Source organism: Salvelinus namaycush, chromosome 35 (assembly GCF_016432855.1).
Source record: "Salvelinus namaycush isolate Seneca chromosome 35, SaNama_1.0, whole genome shotgun sequence".
NCBI classification, from domain to species: Eukaryota; Metazoa; Chordata; class Actinopteri; order Salmoniformes; family Salmonidae; genus Salvelinus; species Salvelinus namaycush.
Genome location: NC_052341.1, coordinates 23,216,601 through 23,240,176, shown reverse-complemented (window position 1 = coordinate 23,240,176; position 23,576 = coordinate 23,216,601). Strand labels below are relative to the sequence as shown.

Genomic DNA, 23,576 nt, shown 5'->3' with positions numbered 1-23,576 from the left:
TTCTATACAGACAGCACTAATTCTATTACTGAAATGTACTGAAATGTATTTCAATTTATCAGGGGTGCCGTGGCACCCCCAACACATAGCTCTAGTACGAATAGTAGAGGAAGGTAAATAAACAGATAAATTAAAATATTTATGAAAAAATGAAGGAAAAAAAAATGTACAATGTCGTTTGTGCGCCACTGGTTGCCCTTTTCTCATGGCAATGGGCCACACATCTTGCTGCTGTGATTGCAAATTGTATTTCGCCTAACAGATATGGGAGTTTATAAATGTTAGATTTGTTTTCAAATTCTTTGTGGGTCTGTGGAAAATATGTATCTCTAATGTGGTCATACATTTGGCATGAGGTTAGGAAGTGCTGCTCAGTTTACACCACGCGTTGAAACCGGTTCAATGAACATATATATATTTTTTTAAGTAACAGAAATGGAACCAGGAACGAAAGTGATCTATACTGTTCCAGAACAGAACCTTTATTTTATAAGGATGGAAACTGGTTAATAACGTTATTTTACATTCTAGGCGGTTTTTTCTCGTCCCACAAAACAAAACAAAAAACAAAGCAACTATACAAAGCCCTCACTCGGTCACTCAAACTTATTCCAGGATCTGCCTGCAAGCTGAACATTCTTGCCAGTGTCTGCATGTTTAGGCTACCTGCCCATCCCCCCTCCGAAGCATAGGCTACTGTACTGACTTTACTAGCTTGATTCAGAAGATGGGGAGATTAGCTAGAGAAGAGATTTATTAGCTAGAGAAGAATGGATTAACTTTTTCAATGCTAGTTAAGGATACTATAGGCCTAGATGTCACTTTTCACGTTGTATTTATAAACTACAAAAAAGGCAAGATGTGTTTTTAATTCTGGTGCCACTCTGCACACAAAAGCTTGTTAGCTTGCTAGCTCAAGTTCGTTAGCTAGCTAGCTCAAAGGACATTCAATGGTCCTTCATAGAAGCCGCTCCTCGTAGGTATAATTATATGGACCTAATTCAGATAATGCATGTCATAACAAGATGCATAGCACTTCAAGACTGCTCCTCAACCCTCTCTCTCTCTCGCTCTCTCTCTCCCCAGCCTTAAAATTTCAGTTACATCTTGCACCATAGGCTACACTTGTCTGTCCATCACGCGTGTAAACAACTAGCTTGCCTGCTCTATCCGCACTGATTGGTGAAGTAATTTAATGAGATAAATGTAAAAAACTGTTGATTTCAAGAAGTTAAAAAAGGTACAGAAAGGAACAATATAAACTGGTTCTTTTTTTTTGTTTGAACCGGATTAGAACATTGGTCGGAACAGTGGAATGAAAGGAAAAAAATATTGGATCTGTTCAGAACGAAACGATTGGAAAATGATTTTGGTTCCAAGTCCTGGTTTACAGCTCTTTTTGTGGGCAGTGGGCACATAGGCAGACCTGGCTCTCGAGAGAAGACAGGCTATGGCGGCCTCTCTCAATAGCAAGGCTATGCTCACTGAGTCTATACATAGTCAAGGATTTTATTCCTTTTGGGTTAGTCACAGTGGTTAGGTATTCTGCCACTGTGTACTCTCTGTTTAGGGCCAGATAGCATTCCAATTTGTTCAGTTTTTTGGTTGATTCTTTCCAGTGTATGAAATAGTTTTATATTTTTCTCATAATTTGGTTGGGTCTAATTGTGCTGCTGTCCTGGGGCTCTGTGGGGTCTGTTTGTTTGTGAACAAAGCTCTAGAACCAGCTGGCTGAGGGGACTTCTCTAGGTTAATCTCTCTGTAGGTTAGGGTTTTGTGGTGGAATGGTCCACCACCCAAAGGACATCCAGCCAACTTGGCACAACTGTGGCCTAACTGTGGGAAGCATTGGAGTCAACATGGGCCAGCATCCCTGTAGAACGCTTTTGACAAATTGACGCTGTGCTAAGGGCAAAAGGGAGGTGTTCTTAATGTACACTCAGTGTACATGATCAACTACAAATCTTAGAATCAATTATTAAAGATGAACAGAACCCACTAGATTCTCCAATTACATTGAATGAACTACAGGACAAAATACAAACCCTCCAACCCAAAAAGGCCTGTGCTGTTAATGGTGAAATGATAAATGAAATAAAACAAATTCCAATTGGCTGTACTTAAATTCTTTAACATCATCTTCAGCTCTGGCAGGTTCCCTAATATTTGTAACCAAGGATTGATCACCCCAATCTACAAAAGTGGAGAAAAATTTGACCCCAATAATTACCGTGGAATATGCGACCCATGACGCGGTGCACATAGTAAATGTAAATCTGGGATACTCAAATTAGTATGATATGTTACGTTTGGTATTGTTACACAATTGGCCAGTGTCGTCCGGGTTAGGGGAGGGTTTAGCCGGCCGGGATGTCCTTGTGAAACGTGACAACTAGGCTTATAGTATCCTTTACTAGCATTGAAAAGGGTAATCAATTCTTCTCTAATAGAAAAACCTCTTTCCCTATCTTTTCACGCTTGTAACGTCAGTACAGAGGGTATGCTTTGGAGGGGGAGGGGCGCATAGCCTAAAAACGCGCACACACACTGGAAAAGATTTTCAGCTTGCAGGAAGATGCTGGAATAATAAGTTTCTGAGTGACAGAGTGAGGGCTTTGCATAGGTGCTTTGTTGAGTTTTTTTGTGTGACTAGAAAAGAAATGCCTGGAACATAAAATAACGTTATTAACTGGTTTCCGTGCTTTTAAAATAACAGTTCTGTTCCGGAATAGTATGGATCACTTTCGTTCCCTGTTACATTTCTGTTCCTTGAAAAATGTCATTATTTTCCGGTTTTCTGTTCTGTTCCCTGAACCGGTTCCAACGCGTGGTGGAAACTGAGCAGCACTTCCTAACCTCATGCCAAATGTATGACCACATTAGAGATACATATTTCCCACACATCACACAGACCCACAAAGAATTTGAAAACAAATCAAACATTGATAAACTCCCATATCTGTTAGGCGAAATACAATGTGCAATCACAGCAGCAATATTTGTGTCCCATTGCCATGACAAAAGGGCGAACAGTGGAGCACAAACAACATTGTAAATACCACAAATATTTATCTATTTACAGTGCCTTGCAAAAGTATTCATCCCCTTTGTCTTTTTTCCTATTTTGTTGCGTTACAACCTGTAATTTAAATTGATTTTTATTTGGATTTTATGTAATAGACATACTCAAAATAGTCCAAATTGGTGAAGTGAAATGAAAAAAATTACATAAAAATGGTGCGTGCATGTGTATTCACCCCCTTTGCTATGAAGCCCCTAAATAAGATCTGGTGCAGCCAATTACCTTCAGATGAGATAAGAGACATTACTGTGCAGCCGGATTCATCGACCTGGCCAAGGCTTTCGACTCTGTCAATTACCACATTCTTATCGGCGGCCTTGGTTTCTCAAATTATTGCCTCGCCTGGTTTACCAACTACTTCTCTGATAGAGTTCAGTGTGTCAAATCGGAGGGCCTGTTGTCCGGACCTCTGGCAGTCTCTATGGGGGTGCCACAGGGTTCAATTCTCAGGCCGACTCTCTTCTCTGTATACATCAATGATGTCGCTCTTGCTGCTGGTGATTCTCTGATCCACCTCTACGCAGACGAACACATTCTGTATACTTCTGACCCCTCTTTGGACCCTGTGTTAACTGACCTACAGACGAGCTTCAATGCCATACAACTCTCTTTCCGTGGCCTCCAACTGTTCTTAAATGCAAGTAAAACTAAATGCATGCTATTCAATCAATCACTGCCCGCACCTGCCCGCCCGACCAGCATCACTACTCTGGACGGCTCTGACTTAGAATACGTGGACAACTACAAATACCTAGGTGTCTGGTTAGACTGTAAACTCTCCTTCCAGACTCACATTAAGCATCTCCAATCCAAAATTAAATCTAGAATCGGCTTCCTATATCGCAACAAAGCCTCCTTCACTCATGCTGCCAAGCATACCCTCGTAAAACTGACCATCCTACCGATCCTCGACTTGGGCGATGTCATCGATAAAATAGCCTCCAACACTCTACTCAACAAATTGGATGCAGTCTCTCATAGTGCCATCCGTTTTGTCACCAAAGCCCCATACACTACCCACCACTGCGACCTGTACGCTCTCGTTGGTTGGCCCTCGCTTCATACTTGTCGCCAAACCCACTGGCTACAGGTTATCTACAAGTCTTTGCTAGGTAAAGCCCCGCCTTATCTCAGCTCACTGGTCACCATAGCAGCACCCACTCATAGCACGCGCTCCAGCAGGTATATCTCATTGGTCACCCCCAAAGCCAATTCCTCCTTTGGTCGCCTTTCCTTCCTTTCCTGCAAAAATCACTGAAGCTGGAGACTCATATCTCCCTCACTAGCTTTAAGCTCCAGCTGTCAGAGCAGCTCACAGATCACTGCACCTGTACATAGCCCATCTATAAACAGCCCATCTACTGTATCTACCTCATCCCCATACTATATTTATTTATTTACCTTGCCCCTTTGCACCCCAGTATCTCTACTTGCATATTCATCTTCTGCACATCTACCATTCCAGTGTTTAATTGCTATACTGTAATTACTTCGCCACGATGGCCTATTTATTGCCTTAACTCCCTTATCTTACCTCATTTGCACTCACTGTATATAGACTTTTTGTTTTCTTTTTTCTACTGTATTATTGACTGTATGTTTTGTTTATTCCATGTGTAACTCTATGTTGTTGTATGTGTCGAATTGCTATGCTTTATCTTGGCCAGGTCGCAGTTGCAAATGAGAACTTGTTCTCAACTAGCCTACCTGGTTAAATAAAGGTGAAATATATATATTTTTTAAAGAAGTCACATAATTAGTTAAATAAAGTTCACCTGTGTGCAATCTAAGTATCACATGATCGGTCACATGATCTCAGTATATATACACCTGTTCTGAAAGGCCCCAGAGTCTGCAACACCACTAAGCAAGGGGCACCACCAAGCAAGCGGCACCATGAAGACCAAGGTGCTCTCCAAACAGGTCAGGGACAAAGTTATGGAGAAGTACAGTTCAGGGTTGGGTTATAAAAAAATATCCAAAACTTTGAACATCCCACGGAGCAGCATTTGAATCCATTATTTAAAAAAATAGAAAGAATATGGCACCACAACAAACCTGCCAGGAATGGGCCGTCCAGCAAAACTCACGACCTGGCAAGGAGGGCATTAATCAGAGAGGCAACAAAGAGACCAAAGATAACCCTGAAGGAGCTGCAAAGCTCCACAGCGGAGATTTGAGTATCTGTCCATAGGACCACTTTAAGCCGTACACTCCACAGAGCTGGGCTTTACGGAAGAGTGGCCAGAAAAAAGCCATTGCATAAAGAAAAACATTAGCAAACACGTTTGGTGTTCGCCAAAAGGCATGTGAGGGACTCCCCAAACATATGGAAGAAGGTACTCTGGTCAGATGAGACTAAAATTGAGCTTTTTGACCATCAAGGAAAACGCTATGTCTGGCACAAACCCAACACCTCTCATCACCCCAAGAATACCATCCCCACAGTGAAGCATGGTGGTGGCAGCATCATTTTGTGGGGATGTTTTTCATTGGGCAGGGACTGGGAAACTGGTCAGAATTGAAGGAATGATGGATGTGCTAAATACAGGGAAATTCTTGAGGAAAACCTGTTTCAGTCTTTCAGAGATTTGAGACTGGGACGGAGGTTCACCTTCCAGCAGGACAATGACCCTAAGCATACTGCTAAAGCAACACTCGAGTGTTTTAAGGGGAAACATTTAAATGTCTTGGAACGGCCTAGTCAAAGCCCAGACCTCAATCCAATTGAGAATATATGTTGTGTAAATCAAGTGATACAAACCCACAAAAAATACATTCTAATTCCAGGTTGTAAGGCAACAAAATAGGAAAAATGCCTAGGGGGTGAATAATTTTGCAAGCCACTGTATCTTCCCCTACTAGTTGTACTACAACTATTTGTACATTGATAAAACACTGTACATAGCTGAAAATATAGCACTTGACATGTCTATCTTTTTTATGTTAAATTATAATAATTTTTTGTTGATGTTGTTTTGTGTCTTCTCACTTTTGTTCATTGTTTATTTCACTTGCTTTGGCAACGTAAACATGTTTCCCATGCCAATAAAGCCTCTTTGAATTTAATTGGAGAGAGAGGGGCCTGAGTTAGAGGGGGTAAACTATAGTTGAGAGCAGAAAGACTTGATTCAAACCAGCCTCCCTCCCTTTAGAATTCAAAGCAGCTGGATTCAGACTGGCTTTGTTGACAACAGTAGAGCAGAGCTGAGCAGCTTTGCAATTCAAATGGGTGATTTGTGTAATGAAAGCAATGTGTGTTATTTCCCGCCATGAATGTATCACTGTAGGCTCAATGATGATCTAATAATATAGCTCCCCTCTCGCAACCAATGCTGTGACCTATTGCAAACTAAAGGGTGACATCCCTACAGACAGAATCCTCAGATCTCTATTCCTAATACTGTGTAGTAAACACACATATCTATCTCTTTCTGCCATACTTACAGCACTGTGACCATATGTCCTGTCTTTACCCTGGCCTGGGGTGACCAAGCCCTTTTACTCAATCCCTCTCACACGGATAACTAGGGAGCTAGGAGTAGCCCGTATGCGTAGATCTAGGACCAGCTCCACCTCCCCCAATACTAGGGAGAAAACCGCACAACTGACCTTAGATCAGCGTCTGGGATCTATTCTCCTTTTTTCACTAAGCGAGATTAGGTACCTGTGGTCGGCTCTTGCTATCAATACTGCTGCCATAAACTCACAGAGCTAAAGCTTTCATTGGGCAAAGTGCACTGAGTAATTAGTGTTCAGAGCCTGAGAGACAGAACCACATCCAGCTGAATAGACTGTTTTGGTGGTGGTTGCTTGAAGTGAAATGTTAGATTGCCCCCTAGTGGTGCTATATGTGTGACACTCAAGCATTGCAATGAAATAGTGTCTGCTCTGCTGTATTGCCTGGGGGGGGGGGGGATGTGAATGATCTTCAATAGTGTGATTCACTGCTCCTCAATTGGCCCTCAGGCAACACAGCTACAATGGCTGTATTTCAATGCATGCATTTCATACATGTAGTGCACCGTGCATGCATAATAGTGTCTATGTAGGCCTACACTCACTTATGGAATCATAGTGAACAGAATTGTAATATTTTAATCTCTATAAGCATGGCTACCTCTACTGGAACACTTGGGAGAAATGTGAACACCATATGGACCGTCTCTACATTGCCTAATGTTTATGTGTATATGGCCAACATTTACATTCACCACAGCTTTGCCCCAGGAAGAGAAGGGAGAGAGACTATTGCGACATCTGCCACGTCTAGGCTACACAGCCTGTCTCTAGCGGTCTTTGGAACAGGATGGGACAGGGGGTGAGAGAGGTGGGAGTGACAGAGAGAGAGAGAGAGTGGGAAACACACAAGTGTCAACAACTCAGTTTTATTTTAGACCAAACAAGTCCCCTATAAGAAACAATAATTGGGCAATTAAGACGTGATGTTTTAAAGCAGTGTTCGAGTCTCTCGTATGTGTGTCATTGTGTTTCGTTTAAAAACTGTGAAACGACACACTATCTTGAGAAGGTTGTTTGGCAGTGTTTTGTGGGACTGGGTGACTGCTGCCAAGAATAAACCCACGTTGTTTGTTTATCTGCTTCATCTGCCTAGATGCGGTTAACGTCACAGCTCTCTCCTCATTCGAGTGTGGCGGCAGTTGCTAATGTTATTCCAGAGGCGGGCGGGACAGTGAGTGTATGTGTGTGTCTGACTGTGGACCTGGTTTGTAACAGAGTTTTTTTCTGGGCTGCAGGACAAGGCGGATGGGAGTATCCGTTTTTCGATGCTAGGAATGGAGGAATTTGTTACCGAGGAGGAAGAGCCATGGTACGACCAGCAAGATCTCGAATCGGGTAAGTAGCGACGCATTTCTGGGGCCGCCGTTTGCAGCCAGCCGCATCCGCAATGTCAATGCACTTTTTCGTTATTGGTGAGCTCAGCTGTTCTTCTCAAACAAAGGCCTTTTTGATGACGGGAGGCTTCTAGATCAGCTTGCGATGTTAAATTTGTCCGTGCATCTTGACAAATGAAATACCAATGCTTTCGAAATGTGTAACCGCACTTGAATCTTTTGCTACTTTCTGACAACAATACATTAAAAGGATGGATACCAAGGGCCTTTGTGACGGTGATGGGAAAAATCGTTTCCTTCTGTGGTTGTTGTCATATTGCAAGAAAAACCACATACACGATGCTGGCTGGACACAGTGTTCTGTTGGCGATCGTAAACAATGGATTACAATGTAATAAAGGAACAATAAATAGAAGACAATAGATGTCGGCTGTCATCATTGCAATGCAATTGTTCTTTGTAGGTTGCTTATGGCAAAGTCTCAAACATTGTTTGTGTGCGAAAGGCATTTATTTGTACTAACATCCATTGTCCCACAAAATGTTGTAGGCCTAATTGACATTGGCAGCATTTGCCTTTAACCTAATGCAAATTGACAAACACTTTCGGCGACTATATAACCTCTAACCCCATCTTCTTACCTCTTTTCACAACATCAACATAACAACATTAATGGGATAGTGCAGGGCTTCCTATAGCACTTAACCTTGTTTATGCAGTCAATTAGGTTGCATTGATTTCCTCATTCAATCATGACATATTATGTCTTCCTTTTAGAATGTAGTGGCTTTCACAGCCAGTAGACTGTCATGTTCACGTCTCCATAATTCAATAAACAAGGAACATATCATTTTAACAAGAAAGTGATTGGTTGGGACAAAGAACATACATGAGGGCCAACACAGACAGGAAACATGCTTGACTTGCATATCCACTGGGATAGTGTAGATAGCTATTTTCAATCACTAGGCTGTTCCCCAAAGATATTATTGCAGTAGCCTTTTCAACTACGGTCCAGGCCTTGTGCATCACCTCTGTTCCACATTAATTCTATGGGACCATACTATTTGCATAATAATAACCTACTTCGTCTGTGCCTTCATACTGTACTATATAGATTGTGTAATGCCATAATTCAGCGGAACTGCTATTAGTCTGAATTTGATTTGAATGTGGTTGGCACAATAAGCTTCATTCATTCGGTGTGGCAGGTAGCCTAGTGGTTAGAGCGTTGGGCAAGTAATGGATTGGATTGAATCCCTGAGCTGACAAGGTAAAAATCTGCCATTCTGCCACTGAACAAGGCAGTTAACCCACTGTTCCACAGAAGGCCATAATTGTAAATAAGAATGTGTTCTTAACTGAGTTGCCTAGTTAAATAAAGGTTAAAATTACACTAATTTAAATGCATATTCAATATCCCAAGCTGCTGATAATGTATCTGCTGAGCTGTAGCCAATCATAGCTTGTCAAAGTTCTTGACAGATTTAGGGCTATTTCATCTCACCCCTCTTCCCTACTCTCTCTCTCCCTTCCTCACTCCATGATTCTTTTTCTCTCTGCCTTGCTCCCTGGCTCTTACCTTCCCTCTCTCTCTGTTCCTCTCTCTCAATCTCATTTCCCTCGCTCCCTGCAATCCTTTCTTTTTCACTCCACGCTCATCCATAATCTCTCTATCACTTCATCTCTTTGTTCCAATTATTAGGATATCTGCCACAGGCTGAGAGGAGATGATGTAATGCTTTGATGCTGCTATTGATTTGACCTCATGCACACAGACACACCATACACACACTATACACACTTTACACACACTGGTACTGTGAGAGGAGAGGGGGCTGGAGGGGGAACTGAGTGTGTGGACACATCAGTAGACCTGAGGATAAAAATAATGGCTGATGTGTCTTCACTTTACTCAGAACGAGGGAGAGGGAGGGAAAGGAAGAATAAAGAGTGGTACAGAAAGAGAGACAGTGGAAGATTACAGGATAACGACAGGATGAGATATGAGAGAGAAGGGAGAAAGCTAAAATGAGCACAAGGCCCATGTCTCTCCATGTATCTCCCACTCTCTGCATCCACCATCCCGCTCTACATCTCTCTGGTGCAGCCTGTATTTTCGGTGCCCCATGGCACACAGTGTTCCTGGCCTCTCAGAGCAGTGCCAGGTGTTGTATTTTGTGTTAGCTCAGAATGCTGAGCTCACCTCTGGTAGTGATACTGTGAGGTGCCAGCAGTCTATCAGAGAGGAGAACACACCGCTGGTGTTGGATTACCCTGCAGACAGAGGCACAGGCTCCATCATCAGGGGTGCTATTTGGCCACAGGGTTTAGGCAGAATGAGATGTGGTGAAAAAAAATAAGATCAAGAAGAGAACTTCCATGCTAAGCAAGGTAGACATTTGATGATGCAATGAGGCGATTTGCTTTTCTATACTGTAAGGAATCAGCAAACATGATGCATCTACAATACACAGACTCAGACATTACCATGCATAGTAACACAGAGTAGAAAAACATATCAATGATCAGGGGTTCTTCAGCTGTCCCCATAGGAGAACCCTTTGAATAATCCTTTTTGGTTCCTGGTAGAACTAATTTGCTTCCAGTTAGAACCCTTTTAGGTTGGAACCAAAAAGGGTTCTACCTGGAACCAAAAAGTGTTCTCCTATGGCACATGTCTCAAACTCATTCCACGGAGGGCTGAGTGTCTGAGGGTTCTTTGCTCCCCCTTTGTACTTGATTGATGAATTAAGGTTACTAATTAGTAAAGAACTCGCCTCACGTGGTTGGCTTGGTCTTAATTGAAAGAAGAAGAAAAACTGCAGACACTGCGTCCTCCATGGAATGAGTTGGACACCCCTGTCCTATGGAGACAACTGAAGAACCCTTTTGAAACCCTTTTACTAAGAGTGTAAGGAACCCTTAGTAAGACAGACCAAGGCTTGCTCTAGCCCAAACTCTGTGCTCAGCTGAAGCTATGTGACCAGCCCAGCTGAATCTTTAGGCCTGTTGGGACCCATTGGTTAACAGGGCTGGACGTAATCTGATGAGAGGGTTGTTATAGAATGCACCTGCTCGTATTACATGCAGCTTAATAACACTTCAACAACCACCTCTCTGAGGCTTTAAATACACTTTGTTTCCTTGTTATCTTGCAGACAAAAAATGGTGTTGAATCATTTGTATATAGAGTTTGAGCTTTCTGTGGTATTGACTGCAGTGAAGTCGTACAGAAGGGTTTGGTCTGCTATACAGCTTATCTGCAGAAGAAGAAAGAAGGAAGGAGAGAAGGAGGAGAAAACAAGGAGAGGCCACGTTTTCCAGATTCCTGTGAATCCTATTGGAGATATGCACCTACAAAAACAACATTCACTGCTCAAAAAGGACAGGCATATTCCAAGCCAGGCATGTTTCCTTTCACAAGTGCACTGTACACATGCGCGCACACACACATAAATGCACGCACGCACGCACACACACACACACCCAGCACTAAGCCCCAACTGATTTGATGACAGGGCTCAGACAGTGGCTCTGATACCCAGACAGTACAGTATGTTCGTATGTGTGTGTGTGTGTGTGTGTGTGTGTGTGTGTGTGTGTGTGTGTGTGTGTGTGTGTGTGTGTGTGTGTGTGTGTGTGTGTGTGTGTGTGTCTGCACGCTTGTTTCTGCACTGTAAAAAAAAACACTCACAAATCTAGTTGTTTCAACTAATTATTATTAAGTAACTGGTTCCACAGACGTTTTAGTTTACTCAACTTTTCGGTGAAAGTATTACCTGACCAAACAAAAAAAATGTTGGCCCAAACTTAGCTCCAACTTCAGAAAACGTAGGCAAATCTTCTGTCAATTTAATGTGTTTTGCTCAACTTGTCTCAACTTGTCTCATATGATCATTCAACTAGAATGTATTATTTGTGCCTCTTACCTAAAATGAGCAGTGCAACCGGTTATACGTACAACATTGTCTACTTACATTTTTGCTAACATTGTGCATGTTCAATTATTTGTCAACAAGTCCACACCTGGGATTTGAACTCAGAACCTCTTGGTTCATAGTGTTCTGATCTTCCTGCTACACCACCATGTCTGTTTCAATTATCAGGTCATCTGATCATCCTCTCATCATTGATTTTAATTGACTTATTTAAGCATTTTTAGGTTTTTCTGAATAGTTGTCTGTTGGTTGGGCGTATTACTCTGTTTTAATGTTACTCCTTAAAATATTTTTTCTTTAGTGTACTTTTAGCAGAGCTGAGATTTAAGTGCAAAGTGTAGCAATACATGTGATGCCAGTCATTGACACAGACATGGTGGCGTAGCAGGAAGATTGGAATGCTGTGAACCAAGAGGTTCTGAGTTCAAATCCCAGGTGAGGATATGTTGAAAATGTAAGTTGAATGAATTGTGTTTTAAAATTGATTATGGGAGTGTGAGTAACTAGTTCCTGAGGTAAGATGCCCATATAATATTTTTTGTTGTTGAATGAACATATGAGACAATTTGAGCAAACACAGCATTTAAAGTTGACAGAATTTTTGCCTACATTTTCTCAAGTTGGAGCGTTATATTGTTGTTAGGGGAAGGGTCACACTCCTGTCACAACCCACTGACATGGCACACAGCTACAATGTACAAGAAAATCTTGGGTCAACTAAAAATGTTAAGTTCAGGTAACACTTTGAACAAAAAGTTGAGTAAATGAAAAAAAGTTTGTGGAAACAGTTACTTAATAATATGTAGTTGAAACAACTAGATTTTCTTGTACATTGTAGCTGTGTGTCATGTCAGTGGGTTGTGACAGGAGTGTGACCCTTCCTCTAACAACAATATAACGCTATTCAATCTACAAAAGCATTTCCCTCCAGTATACTTGCAGCCAATGTGTGTTCCTGCTTAGGCCCTCAAGAAGACATCCCCCAGTCAGTGTAACTGATACTGCTAAAACATGAAAAAAGAAAACCTGGAAAACTATATCCAGGAAATACACATAATCCATTCCATTGTGACTGAGTCATTGGGTCTGGGTGGTGATGTCATCCTTCATGCGTCAGTTGACTTCCTGGTTTCCTTGTTTGGAGACAATGGTCTGTAGAGGGTATTGATTGGGATGTTTGGTGCTGAGAAACAGTGCTTGCTACTCTCTCTCTCCATTAGATACCAATACCACACAGCAGTGAACAATGGTGAATGTAAACAGTGTGTCAGTGATTGGGTTCTGTGGATTTTCCAGGCGGTATTTGGTTCTGAGTTCTGTTGTTTGAAAGCTAGGAGATCTGGCGTACAGCAGCCAGCAGCAGAGCTTACATGTTTACATAATTCAATTTCCCCTCTTGGAGGATTTATGAGAGTAATGCTATCCAGGGCCCAGTTTCTCAAAACATTTCATCCAGAGCAAACTGATCCCGTGTTGTGTTAAATTCTGCTTCCCCTTTAGATGTGGTCTATCCTTGTTTGTGGAAGCAGAAAACTGAAAATCTGTAACATACAAGTGAACTGGTTTGAGTGTGTCAAGAACTGCAACGCTTCTGGGTTTTTCATGCTCAACAGTTTCTCGTGTGTTTCAAGAATGGTCCACTACCCAAAGAACATCGAGCAAATTTGACACAACTGTTGGAAGCATTGGAGTTGAAATGGGCCAGCATCCCTGTGGAACGCTTTCGACGCCTTGTAGTCCTTGCCCCGATGAATTGAGGCTGTTTTTAGAGCAAAAGGGTTTGCAACTCATATTAGGAAGGTGTTCCTAATGTTTTATACACTCAGTGTACGTCTTTCTAAAATGGCTTATTATGTTCTATAATGCTCCCTTAGCCACATTTTAACAAGCCCTATTCTATTCGACACTATTATTATTTCAGACTGCCTTATTCTAACCGAGCAGTGGGACAGCACTGAAGCTGCGTAACTACAGATTCTATTTCTATGACTGAAGCAGCCTCCTAATTTAATTAGATCAGCTTTAATATTGCAGATAGATTGTAGCTTCCATCAATGTAATTGTAAATGTAATCATTTCCAATCCCCAATATATATATTTTTGTAAATATATATATATGTTTATATACAGTACCTTCGGAAAGTATTCAGACCCCTTGACTTTTTCCACATTTTGTTACGTTACAGCCTTATTCTAAAATGCATTAAATTGTTTTTTCCCCCTCATCAATCTACACACAATACCCCTTAATGATAAAGCAAAAACTGTTTTTCAGACATTGAAATATCACATTTACATAAGTATTCAGACCCTTTACTCAGTACTTTGTTGAAGCACCTTTGGCAGCGATTACAGCCTCGAGTCTTCTTTGGTATGACGTTACAAGCTTGGCACAGCTGTATTTGGGGAGTTTCTCTCATTCTTTGCAGATCCTCTCAAGCTCTGTCAGGTTGGATGGGGAGCGTTGCTGCACAGCTATTTGCAGGTCTCTCCAGAGATGATCGATTGGGTTCAAGTCCGGACTCTAGTTGGGCCACTCGAGGACATTCAGAGATTCATCCCGAAGCCACTCCTGCGTCGTCTTGGCTGTATGCTTAGGGTCGTTGTCCTGTTAGAAGGTGAACCTTCGCCCCAGTCTGAAGTCCTGAGCGCTCCGGAGAAGGCTTTCATCAAGGATCTTGATCCTGACTAGTCTCCCAGTCCCAGCCGCTGAAAAACATCCCCACAGCATGATTCTGCCACCATCATGCTTCACCGTAGGGATGGTGCCAGGTTTCCTCCAGACGTGACGCTTGGCATTCAGCCCAAAGAGTTCAATCTTGGTTTCTCAATCTTGTTTCTCATGTTCATGTTCTGAGAATCTGAATACTTATGTAAATAAGGTATTTCTGTTTTTTGTGTTTAATAAATTAGCAAACATTTCTAAAAACCATGTTTTTGCTTTGACATTATGGGGCATTGTGTGTAGATTGCTGAGGAAATTGTTGTATTTATCCATTTTAGAATAAGGCTTTAACGTAACCAAATGTGGAAAAAGTCAAGGGGTCTGAATACTTCCCGAAGGCAATGTACGTATATATACACATACATACATACCCACAAATTTATAAATACACATTCATATACACATACATATAAATATTGTTAGCGAGTTTAACCCTTTGAGGAGTGACTTAGTGTTCTCTTCCTGGATGCTATCATTCAGAATGGATTAAATTGACCATAGAATTTATATTGGAATGGTAATTAGCAGTCATGAAATTGGTCAAAAATTGGTCAAGTAATGTTTAACAAAGGATTGAATATGATGTACATAGTCCTCAAAGTGTTAAAGCCCATTCGGTGGTACCTGTGTATTAGCAAAGGCCCCACAGGAGTTCATTTAGCTGTGAGTGCAGCAGGCAGGTCTGTGTATTAGACCATGCTGAGGAGGAGCTGGCAGCAGCTTGCTTTTCTCCTCATTAGTTTAATTGAGGCAAGACAGGACAAGACAGGACAACAAGAGAGAGGAAACAGCATGGTTGAAAAGCAAGCGCTGGAACAAAATGATGTGTGTGCAACATGTTTCAGTAACACATCCAATGTATGCATTTACTGATTGAAGAAGCAGTTCAAATTCATCCACTTTGTTTATCAGTGATCTTGATTTACAAACGAGCACATTCGGAGTCTCTGGGACGTTTCTGGACGTATTTGTGACATCACATAATTCACTTAGAACTCTGCATTCACGTGAGAGATTGTGTTTTTGGTGTGTTTTAGGTCTGTTACCTTCGATTGCGGTGCCAGTGGAGGTGCATGTTTTTTTTGTAAATCCGTAGAAAATGTGACGAGTATTCCAAAAGGTTTGTACAACACATTGTCATCAGAGCCATGCTTAATCCGTTAAAAGAGAAGGAAAGTATGCAGTGCGACAAAAAAACAACTATAAAAAACAAACATTTCAAACATTTTACCACGTTACCCTGCAGCGGCTGCCTGGAAGTGCCACTCCCTATTAAATGGATTGGTTGCAATTCATATGATATCATACAAGTGTTGCAATTTGTGTGATATGTTAAAAATCGAATTTGTGCAATATGTTACGAATTTGTTGTGTTTAAGATCACGCCTGTTCTTTCTGTTTCTGGACGCTCTTGAAAACAACAAACAGACAGTAGATCATCTCTCATTGAAGGTCAGAGGTCAGATTAGTGGAATGAACGTTTGTTATCGATCGACTGGAGTATTGATCAGTAATCACAGTGTGCATCATTCTCCTCAACCTTGTTGTCAGCTCAGCTCTGTCTCTCCATCGAGAGTGATTATATTTCCATCGAGCTGTTGTGTGTTTTCCATCTCCCAAAACGCATCTCGCTGCTGAGTCAGACATGAAAACATAGACTATGTATCCTGCTGACTCACTCTGAAATCAGAATACAGTGCAGCCCACTCCTGTTTGGGTAGGCCCCCAATGGCCCCACATCCCTTTCAATATCTCTCATTTAGTTTTTCCCTCCCACTCCGCACCAGACTAACTATACTGAACAAAAATATAAACGGAACATGCAACAGTTTCAAATATTTTACTGAGTTACAGTTCATATAAAGAAATCAGTCAACTGAAATAAATTCATTAGGCCCTAGGCTATGGATTCCACATGACTGGGAATACAGATATGCATCTGTTAGTCACAGATATCTTTAAAAAAAGGTAGGGGCGTGGATCAGAAAACCAGAAAACTGTCTCTCATCAGGACCGCCACAGGAAAGGAAGACCCAGAGTTACCTCTGCTGCAGAGGATAAGTTCATTAGAGTTACCAGCCTCAGAAAGGGTCTTCCATTCCTGTGGCGGTCCTGATGAGAGCCAGTTTCATCATAGTGCTTGATGGTTTTTGCGACTGCACTTGAAGAAACTTTCAAAGTTCTTGACATTTTCCGGATTGCCTGACCTTCAAGTCTTAAAGTAATGATGGACTGTCATTTCTATTTGCTTATTTGAGCTGTTTATGCCATAATATGGACTTGGTCTTTTACCAAATAGGGCTATCTTCTGTATACCCCACCTACCTTGTCACAACACAAGTGATTGGCTCAAACGCATTAAGAAGGAAAGAAATTCCACAAATTAACTTTTAGCAAGGCACACCTTTTAATTGAAATGCATTCCTGAGTGCAAACCCTCATACTGGCTTTCCTCAAAGAAATGAACATGACATTTTCTGTCAACATTGCTGGTAGCCATTCCTGCCGTCAGCATGCCAATTGCACGTTCCCTTAAAACTTGTGGCATTGTGTACATTTTAGAATGCCCTTTTATTGTCCCCAGCACAATGTGCACCTGTGTAACGATCATGCTGTTTAATCAGCTTATTGATATGCCACACCTTTCAGGTGGATACATTATCTTGGCAAAGGAGAAACGCTCACTAACAGGGATGTAAAGAATTTGAGAGAAATACGCTTTTTGTGCGTATGGAAAATGTTATTTTGGGACCAACACTTTACATGTTGCATTTATATTTTTGTTCAGTGTATGATTTCCATAAAATGAGAGAGTAGGGTTCTCTGTCTCGACTGAATGTCAATGCCATTTCTTTTTACACTACCAGAACAGTGGTTAACAACTCTGTTCCAGGGTGTACACGACTAGACGTTTTCATTTCAGCCCACACTCAATTTCACAACGTGTCACTTTCTACACATTCAAACCTCCTCCACCCCACTGCAGAGAGACTGCAGAACCTCTTTCTGTCATATAGTTTCTGTGGAGCGGTGGTGTATTGTCTTTTGAACTTGGCACACATATCAGTGACGTTCACTGACAGAGATACAAGGGTAAAAATAGAGGAAATACATCTTTAGAGAGCGACATGGTGCCTAGATGGGCTTTTTTTTTAAAAACATTTTATAATTCTCTCTCTCTCTCCTGAATATTCCCTTTCTCTGTCTCTCTCAGTCCCTCTTTCTTTGTCTCCCTCTCTTCTATCTAGGTCCAGGATGATCTTGTTTATCACTGTGTATCTCAGGAGGAATGTTTTCGTGTTTGATTGTCCTGCTTGCAGCTGTTCTTAAAACCCTGCTGAAAATGAGTCAGTGCATCACCATGATCGTAGATTAAAACATGTTACAATAGGAAAAGCGTTCTGCTGTGGCTGTCATGCGGACCAGTGCAGACTGAAATTCTATATTTTGTATCTTCACTGACATCACTCATAGATTTGGTTCCATCTGACTAGCAAAGAAAAACCTGTTCCTAATGCTGTCTTATTTAGATCATTTGTTACAGCTGAGCTCTCAAAACGAACCATCTCTTTTTCTCCCACCCCTCGCTCCCTCCAACCTATCTCCCTCTCCATCTCACATGCCCGTCTCCATCACTCATCTCCCTCCCTCCTTCTATCCCCCTCCTTTTCTCTCTCTCCACCTCTCCCTCCCCCCTCTCTCTCTAGACCTCCACTTGGCGGCGGAGCTGGGGAAGACTCTGTTAGAGAGGAACAAGGAGCTGGAGGATTCTCTACAGCAGATGTACATCACCAATGAGGAGCAGGTGCAGGAGATCGAGGTAAGACGAGGGCCAAGTGTCAACAGCTCCATGAATGCATCTCAATAGACTAAACTCTAACGTAACCCCTACCCATAAGTAAGGTGTAGATTGGATGATAACAACCGACCTGTCCCTCTGACTGAGTAGAGTCAGGTGATGCAGGATGTTGGCTCTGCTGGCTGATCTTAATATAGCAGTACATCACCCCATTGAAATGGTTCACTGTTCACAACCAAGGGGTATTAGAGTTAACATAGTACCATAGGCAGCGGAGTGGATAGAAGTGTCTCCCTTAACCAGTGATACTATGGTCAGAAAGTATCCATCCCCATAATGGCTTCGGTTAGGATTGGGTAGGGGACCATGACCCCAAATGTTCCTCTGTTTATGATCATGTGTATATGTATATGTGTGTACAGGATATCAACATACAGTATGTGTGTCTCTGTGCAGTACCTGGTTAAGCAGCTTGAGGTGCTGAGGGAAATGAATGAGCAGCATGCTAAGGTGTACGAGCAGCTAGACGGGACAGCCAGAGAACTAGAGCTCACCAACCATAAACTGGTTCTGGACAGCAAGGCCTCGCATCACAAGATAGAGAGGTGAGTGTCACACACACACACACACACACACACACACACACACACACACACACACACACACACACACACACACACACACACACACACACACACACACACACACACACACACACACACACACACACACACACACACACACTAACCCCCCTTTCTCTCTTCCCTGGCTCTCGCAGGTTGACAGGGACCATCGAGACCCTACAGACCCAGGTGGAGTCTCTCTCTGGGCAGGTGGAACAGCTCCACTCCCTGGAGCAGCTTAGGGTGCGGAGGGAGAAGAGGGAACGACGCAAGACCATCGCCTCCTTCCCTTGCCTTAGGGAACTCTGCACCGCACCAAAGTGAGGGCTAATAGCCTCCTACCGCTCCCTTTGTTCAGTAGCCGACTCAACAATGTTTATTTAGCTAAGCAATCACACTCAAATCTTTGTTTACTGGATCTCAAGGTCCCTAGGCTATGTTAGAGGAGCTTTATAGGTGGATGCTTGACTCTCTATCTGGCAGGTACAAGTAAGTTAGCTCATATTGTGTGTATCTGTGTGTCTCTATCTCTGTCTGTCTGTCTGTCTGTCTGTCTGTCTGTCTGTCTGTCTGTCTGTCTGTCTGTCTGTCTGTCTGTCTGTCTGTCTGTCTGTCTGTCTGTCTGTCTGTCTGTCTGTCTGTCTGTCTGTCTGTCTGTCTGTCTGTCTGTCAGGTATGAGGATGGGTTCGTGGTGGGCCGCTCAGACAGCTTCACCTCAGAGGCTAAACGGCAGCCAGCAGAGGAGGAGAACGAGCGTCTGAGAGAGGCTGTGTCGGCGCTGCGCTCGGCTGTGAGGGCTGAGCGGGGTCGCAGGGAGGGGGCGGAGAGAGAGTGTCACGTCCTCCTGGGGGAGTTCTCTCGTTTGGAGACACGCGTGCAGGTCAGAATCACTCCTATTTGAACTCCATTTAATTTTCCAAAATGAGTGCCTCAAGTTTTTTTATGGTTCCATGTTCTACTACGTTTGTTGAATCCAACGAGTGTTCTTTTTCATATTTTTTCCTGATTCAAATATAGCAGGGCTACCTTATTTTCCCTCTTTTCTGGGAGAATACAAATATTGATTGGTTTACTGACTGACTGACTGATTGACTCGTTGACTTATTGATTGACAGGGTGCGGAGAGCTGCCAGGTACGGATCCATGAACTAGAGTCAGAGCTCCAGGAACTCCAGCAGCTCCGACGGGCGAGGACCCTCCTCCTTTGCAGCGAGGATGACGGTGTGGGCTTCACCCAGACCCTCCTCAACAACACCCCCGAAACAGACACCATGGAGGGGGAGGGAGGAGAAGTGGGTGGAGGGGTCAGGGATGAGGGCGAGGGGGGAGGAGGCTTAAGCGGAGAGTCGTTACCTGCCTCCAGCCCCGTCAGGAAGAGCTGCAGCGACACGGCGCTGAACGCCATCGTGGCCAGGGACGCATCCGGGAGGAGAAGAGGGAGCTACGCGATCCACGCCAACAGCGTCCGTAAGAGAGGGATGTCCATCCTGAGGGAGGTGGACGAGCAGTACCACGCTCTGCTGGAGAAGTATGAGGAGCTGTTAGGGAAGTGCAGGCGCCACGAGGAGTCCCTGTGTCACACAGGGGTGCAGACCTCGCGCCCCGTCTCCAGGGACCCCTCCATGAAGGATTGCGCCATGGGCTCCACCCCTGCACCCCCGCCCACCCCCACCGAGTCCCCCTCCACCCCCGAGGCCATGGAGAGCATCAGTAAGCAGGTGGAGGCGGTGGATAAACGGCTGGGCCAGAACACGCCAGAGTATAAGGCTCTGTTCAAGGAGATCTTCTCCCGTATTCAGAAGAGCAAGACAGAAATCAAAACTACCAAAGCCACCAAAACCCCTAAAGCCAGCAAGTCTGGCAAGTCTAGTAAATAAGAATGATAGTGGACTGGCTTGGTAGTATAATGCTTTTTCCATGCTTAAAGCGCTTCAGATTGTATGGGGGCAACATACCTCATACACTACCGATGTGTAGCACTCGTGAGTAGGCTTCTGTATTGGGTATGGTCTCCTGTCTGCTTCTGTTACTAAGTACCAATCGACCAATATGCTACTAAAACCAATCTACTGCTAATGCTATCCGCTATTAGCGCCTGCCTACCTTTTCCCTTGAGATCTAACACATTCTTTCAGCTGCCTTTTGCTAGCTAACTCACAGGTAGGATAGCTGTCACCCACAACCTGTTGGACATGAAACATGGATTGAATAGGTGCACTAAACACCCAATGTTTCACAGTAAAAACAGTACAGTTGATTCTCCACCTCAACAATGACCTCTGAATTCTCCAAACACTGGATTATACTGAAACAAAAGTTATGTTGGACAAATAACAAGTCAACTCAAAGTTCTACCTTTAGACCCTGCTGTTCTTCCCCCCAGCCTACATAGCCTACTGTCCGCCTGAACAATGGACTTAAGATGCCAACAAAAGCGAAACAGAAAATGTATGACTTTCTGCCCAGAGGACATTGCGACCTTGTCTTGCACTGCGCTGTGACTGTATACTCATGACCTTAGTACTGTATTTTATACTCTAGAGATGCTTACCTTCCAGGTCCGGAGAGACATAAGCAATTAGTGTCTTGTCAGAATGTCACAGGGTTGGAACTGGGTTCGAGGTACACATTGACTCTTGGGGGTATCCTGAAAAAAGACCAATGTTCATATTTTATGTTTGTGGGGGTGTCCAGATTTGTTCTAGCAGTGCCCAGAGACCCCTGTAACCCTGGAATTGAATGGTATCTGGCTGGGTATGTCCACTAGCCTAGCGCTAGCTATAGCTGCAGTCTATGTACTGACAAGATGCAACAGACAATCCAAACAGATTGTTGTCTTTTCTGTTTCCTTGGGCATTATCAACACTCTCGCTATATTGTTAGGTAAAGGTACAACTGACGCATGGTCAAGTCAAATGTGATGTTATAAACTGTCAATATTTTGGGGTCTCATTCCATTTATGCAGTTTTTTGATTATCGGGTTGATGATTTTCACCCTCCACTACAAACAAAATGGGGGGGAAAGAACGCTGTGATTGTATTGCAAATTGTAACGTTAAGCCTAAGACACATTTTAACGTTATGCCTATTTAGACAAAGTTGCTTTAGACAGAAGTGATGGATAATTATATAGCCTAAACACCACCAGTATTACTAACCATTAAACCTGGTCTGTTAACACTAACCCAGCTCACTAACTAAACACTAACACTACTGCTGCTGCATCGCACCTTACAGCATACAGTAGGAACAATGCCCCTGTCTTGGCCACCAACACTCCAACCACCTTTCCTTATTATCATGAATGTTATAGTGGTTGCATTACTTTGAATCATGTACTCACATTGTAATGCCATACCATATGGGGAGGAGAAAATGTACACAACAATGCACCTGCAGTATACAGGAAACAGTATGTATTTCTTAGAGCTAACTAACTCAAGGTCTTAAACTCAACTGAAGCTTCAAACCTATTATAGCAGCCACAGCATTTGGAGAGAGATCAATGCCGGTGTGGTGTTGTACAAGTAAAGCTGTCGAGAGTGGAACCAAATGAGAAGAGAAAAGTTACAGAGAAATCAACAGAATAATTTAACCCATAAACTTATTTTTGTTTGCTCCACAGTGTTATAATGCTTTGAATGTGCCAGTTCCAAGCAGAGTTTTATTTTCCTCTCAGGGTCAATCAAGTGTTACTGAGTGAAGAAAAAGGGTATGATGTCTTGTGGAGGCTTACTGTCAGTCTGTCATAGCAATGTTCACTCCTGGTCCTGGAGGGCCGCAGTATGTGCAGGCTTTTTCCCCAGCCCTGCATTCCGTTGTACTGCTGGGCTGTAGCAAAAGCCTGCACTCCCTGTAGCTCTTCAGGGCAAGAAGATAAGGACACTATATCATAGTAATGGTAACAGATAAGGTTCCGATATATTCTAATAAGAGAGAACAATGCCAAAATGGAACCATTTGACTCTGTCCTTTGATGGCTCCTTGACTTTCTCTGTACTGTAATGTTTTACAGATTGCACTTTGGGGAAAAAATGTTTCTGCCTCCTCATTTCTTGCGTATTTATACATGGATATTTACTTACTATTACATGTGTATTTATTCCATTCTTGTGTGTGTCTGTGAGCATTGATTCACGATAACAACACTTATCTGCTATGGTGCCTATATGTGATTGTATTATTGATATACTGTATCTTTAGAATGAAAATCATATTTGGTTTTTATTTAGCTATCTACTCAACCTTTGTCATTCAGATGAGCATATTATTAGTTTTATTAGCTTATTAGTTAGCCTTTGGCGCCATAGGTTTGCCATTGTAGCAAGCCATGTTAACTCTCTCATTGAACTAAGAACCATTCGTGTTATGGCATTCTGTATCATTGACTAACTTGTCTGCTCTGCAATTAAAGCATTGGAATTTAAATATGACTCTTTGTGGCTGGTATTGTTATATTACGGTCGTAGGCCTATAAAATGTATACTAAATGTTAATTCATTGAATCACGTCAATTGCCTGTTGGAATATTTAATGCAGGTGCACACA

The 23,576-nt window shown here is 42.7% G+C and overlaps 1 protein-coding gene across 1 annotated transcript; it reads left to right on the top strand.

Annotated features, from left to right (window-relative positions):
* The first annotated feature begins 7,771 nt into the window (after positions 1-7,771).
* On the top strand, positions 7,772-23,456 carry LOC120030033 (cerebellar degeneration-related protein 2-like). Its single transcript, XM_038975350.1, has 6 exons — positions 7,772-7,939; positions 18,312-18,424; positions 18,860-19,008; positions 19,182-19,346; positions 19,700-19,907; positions 20,143-23,456. The coding sequence occupies exons 1-6, from the start codon at positions 7,870-7,872 to the stop codon at positions 20,902-20,904; spliced, it is 1,467 nt and encodes a 488-aa protein (XP_038831278.1). The 5' UTR covers positions 7,772-7,869; the 3' UTR covers positions 20,905-23,456.
* The last annotated feature ends 120 nt before the right edge of the window (positions 23,457-23,576 follow it).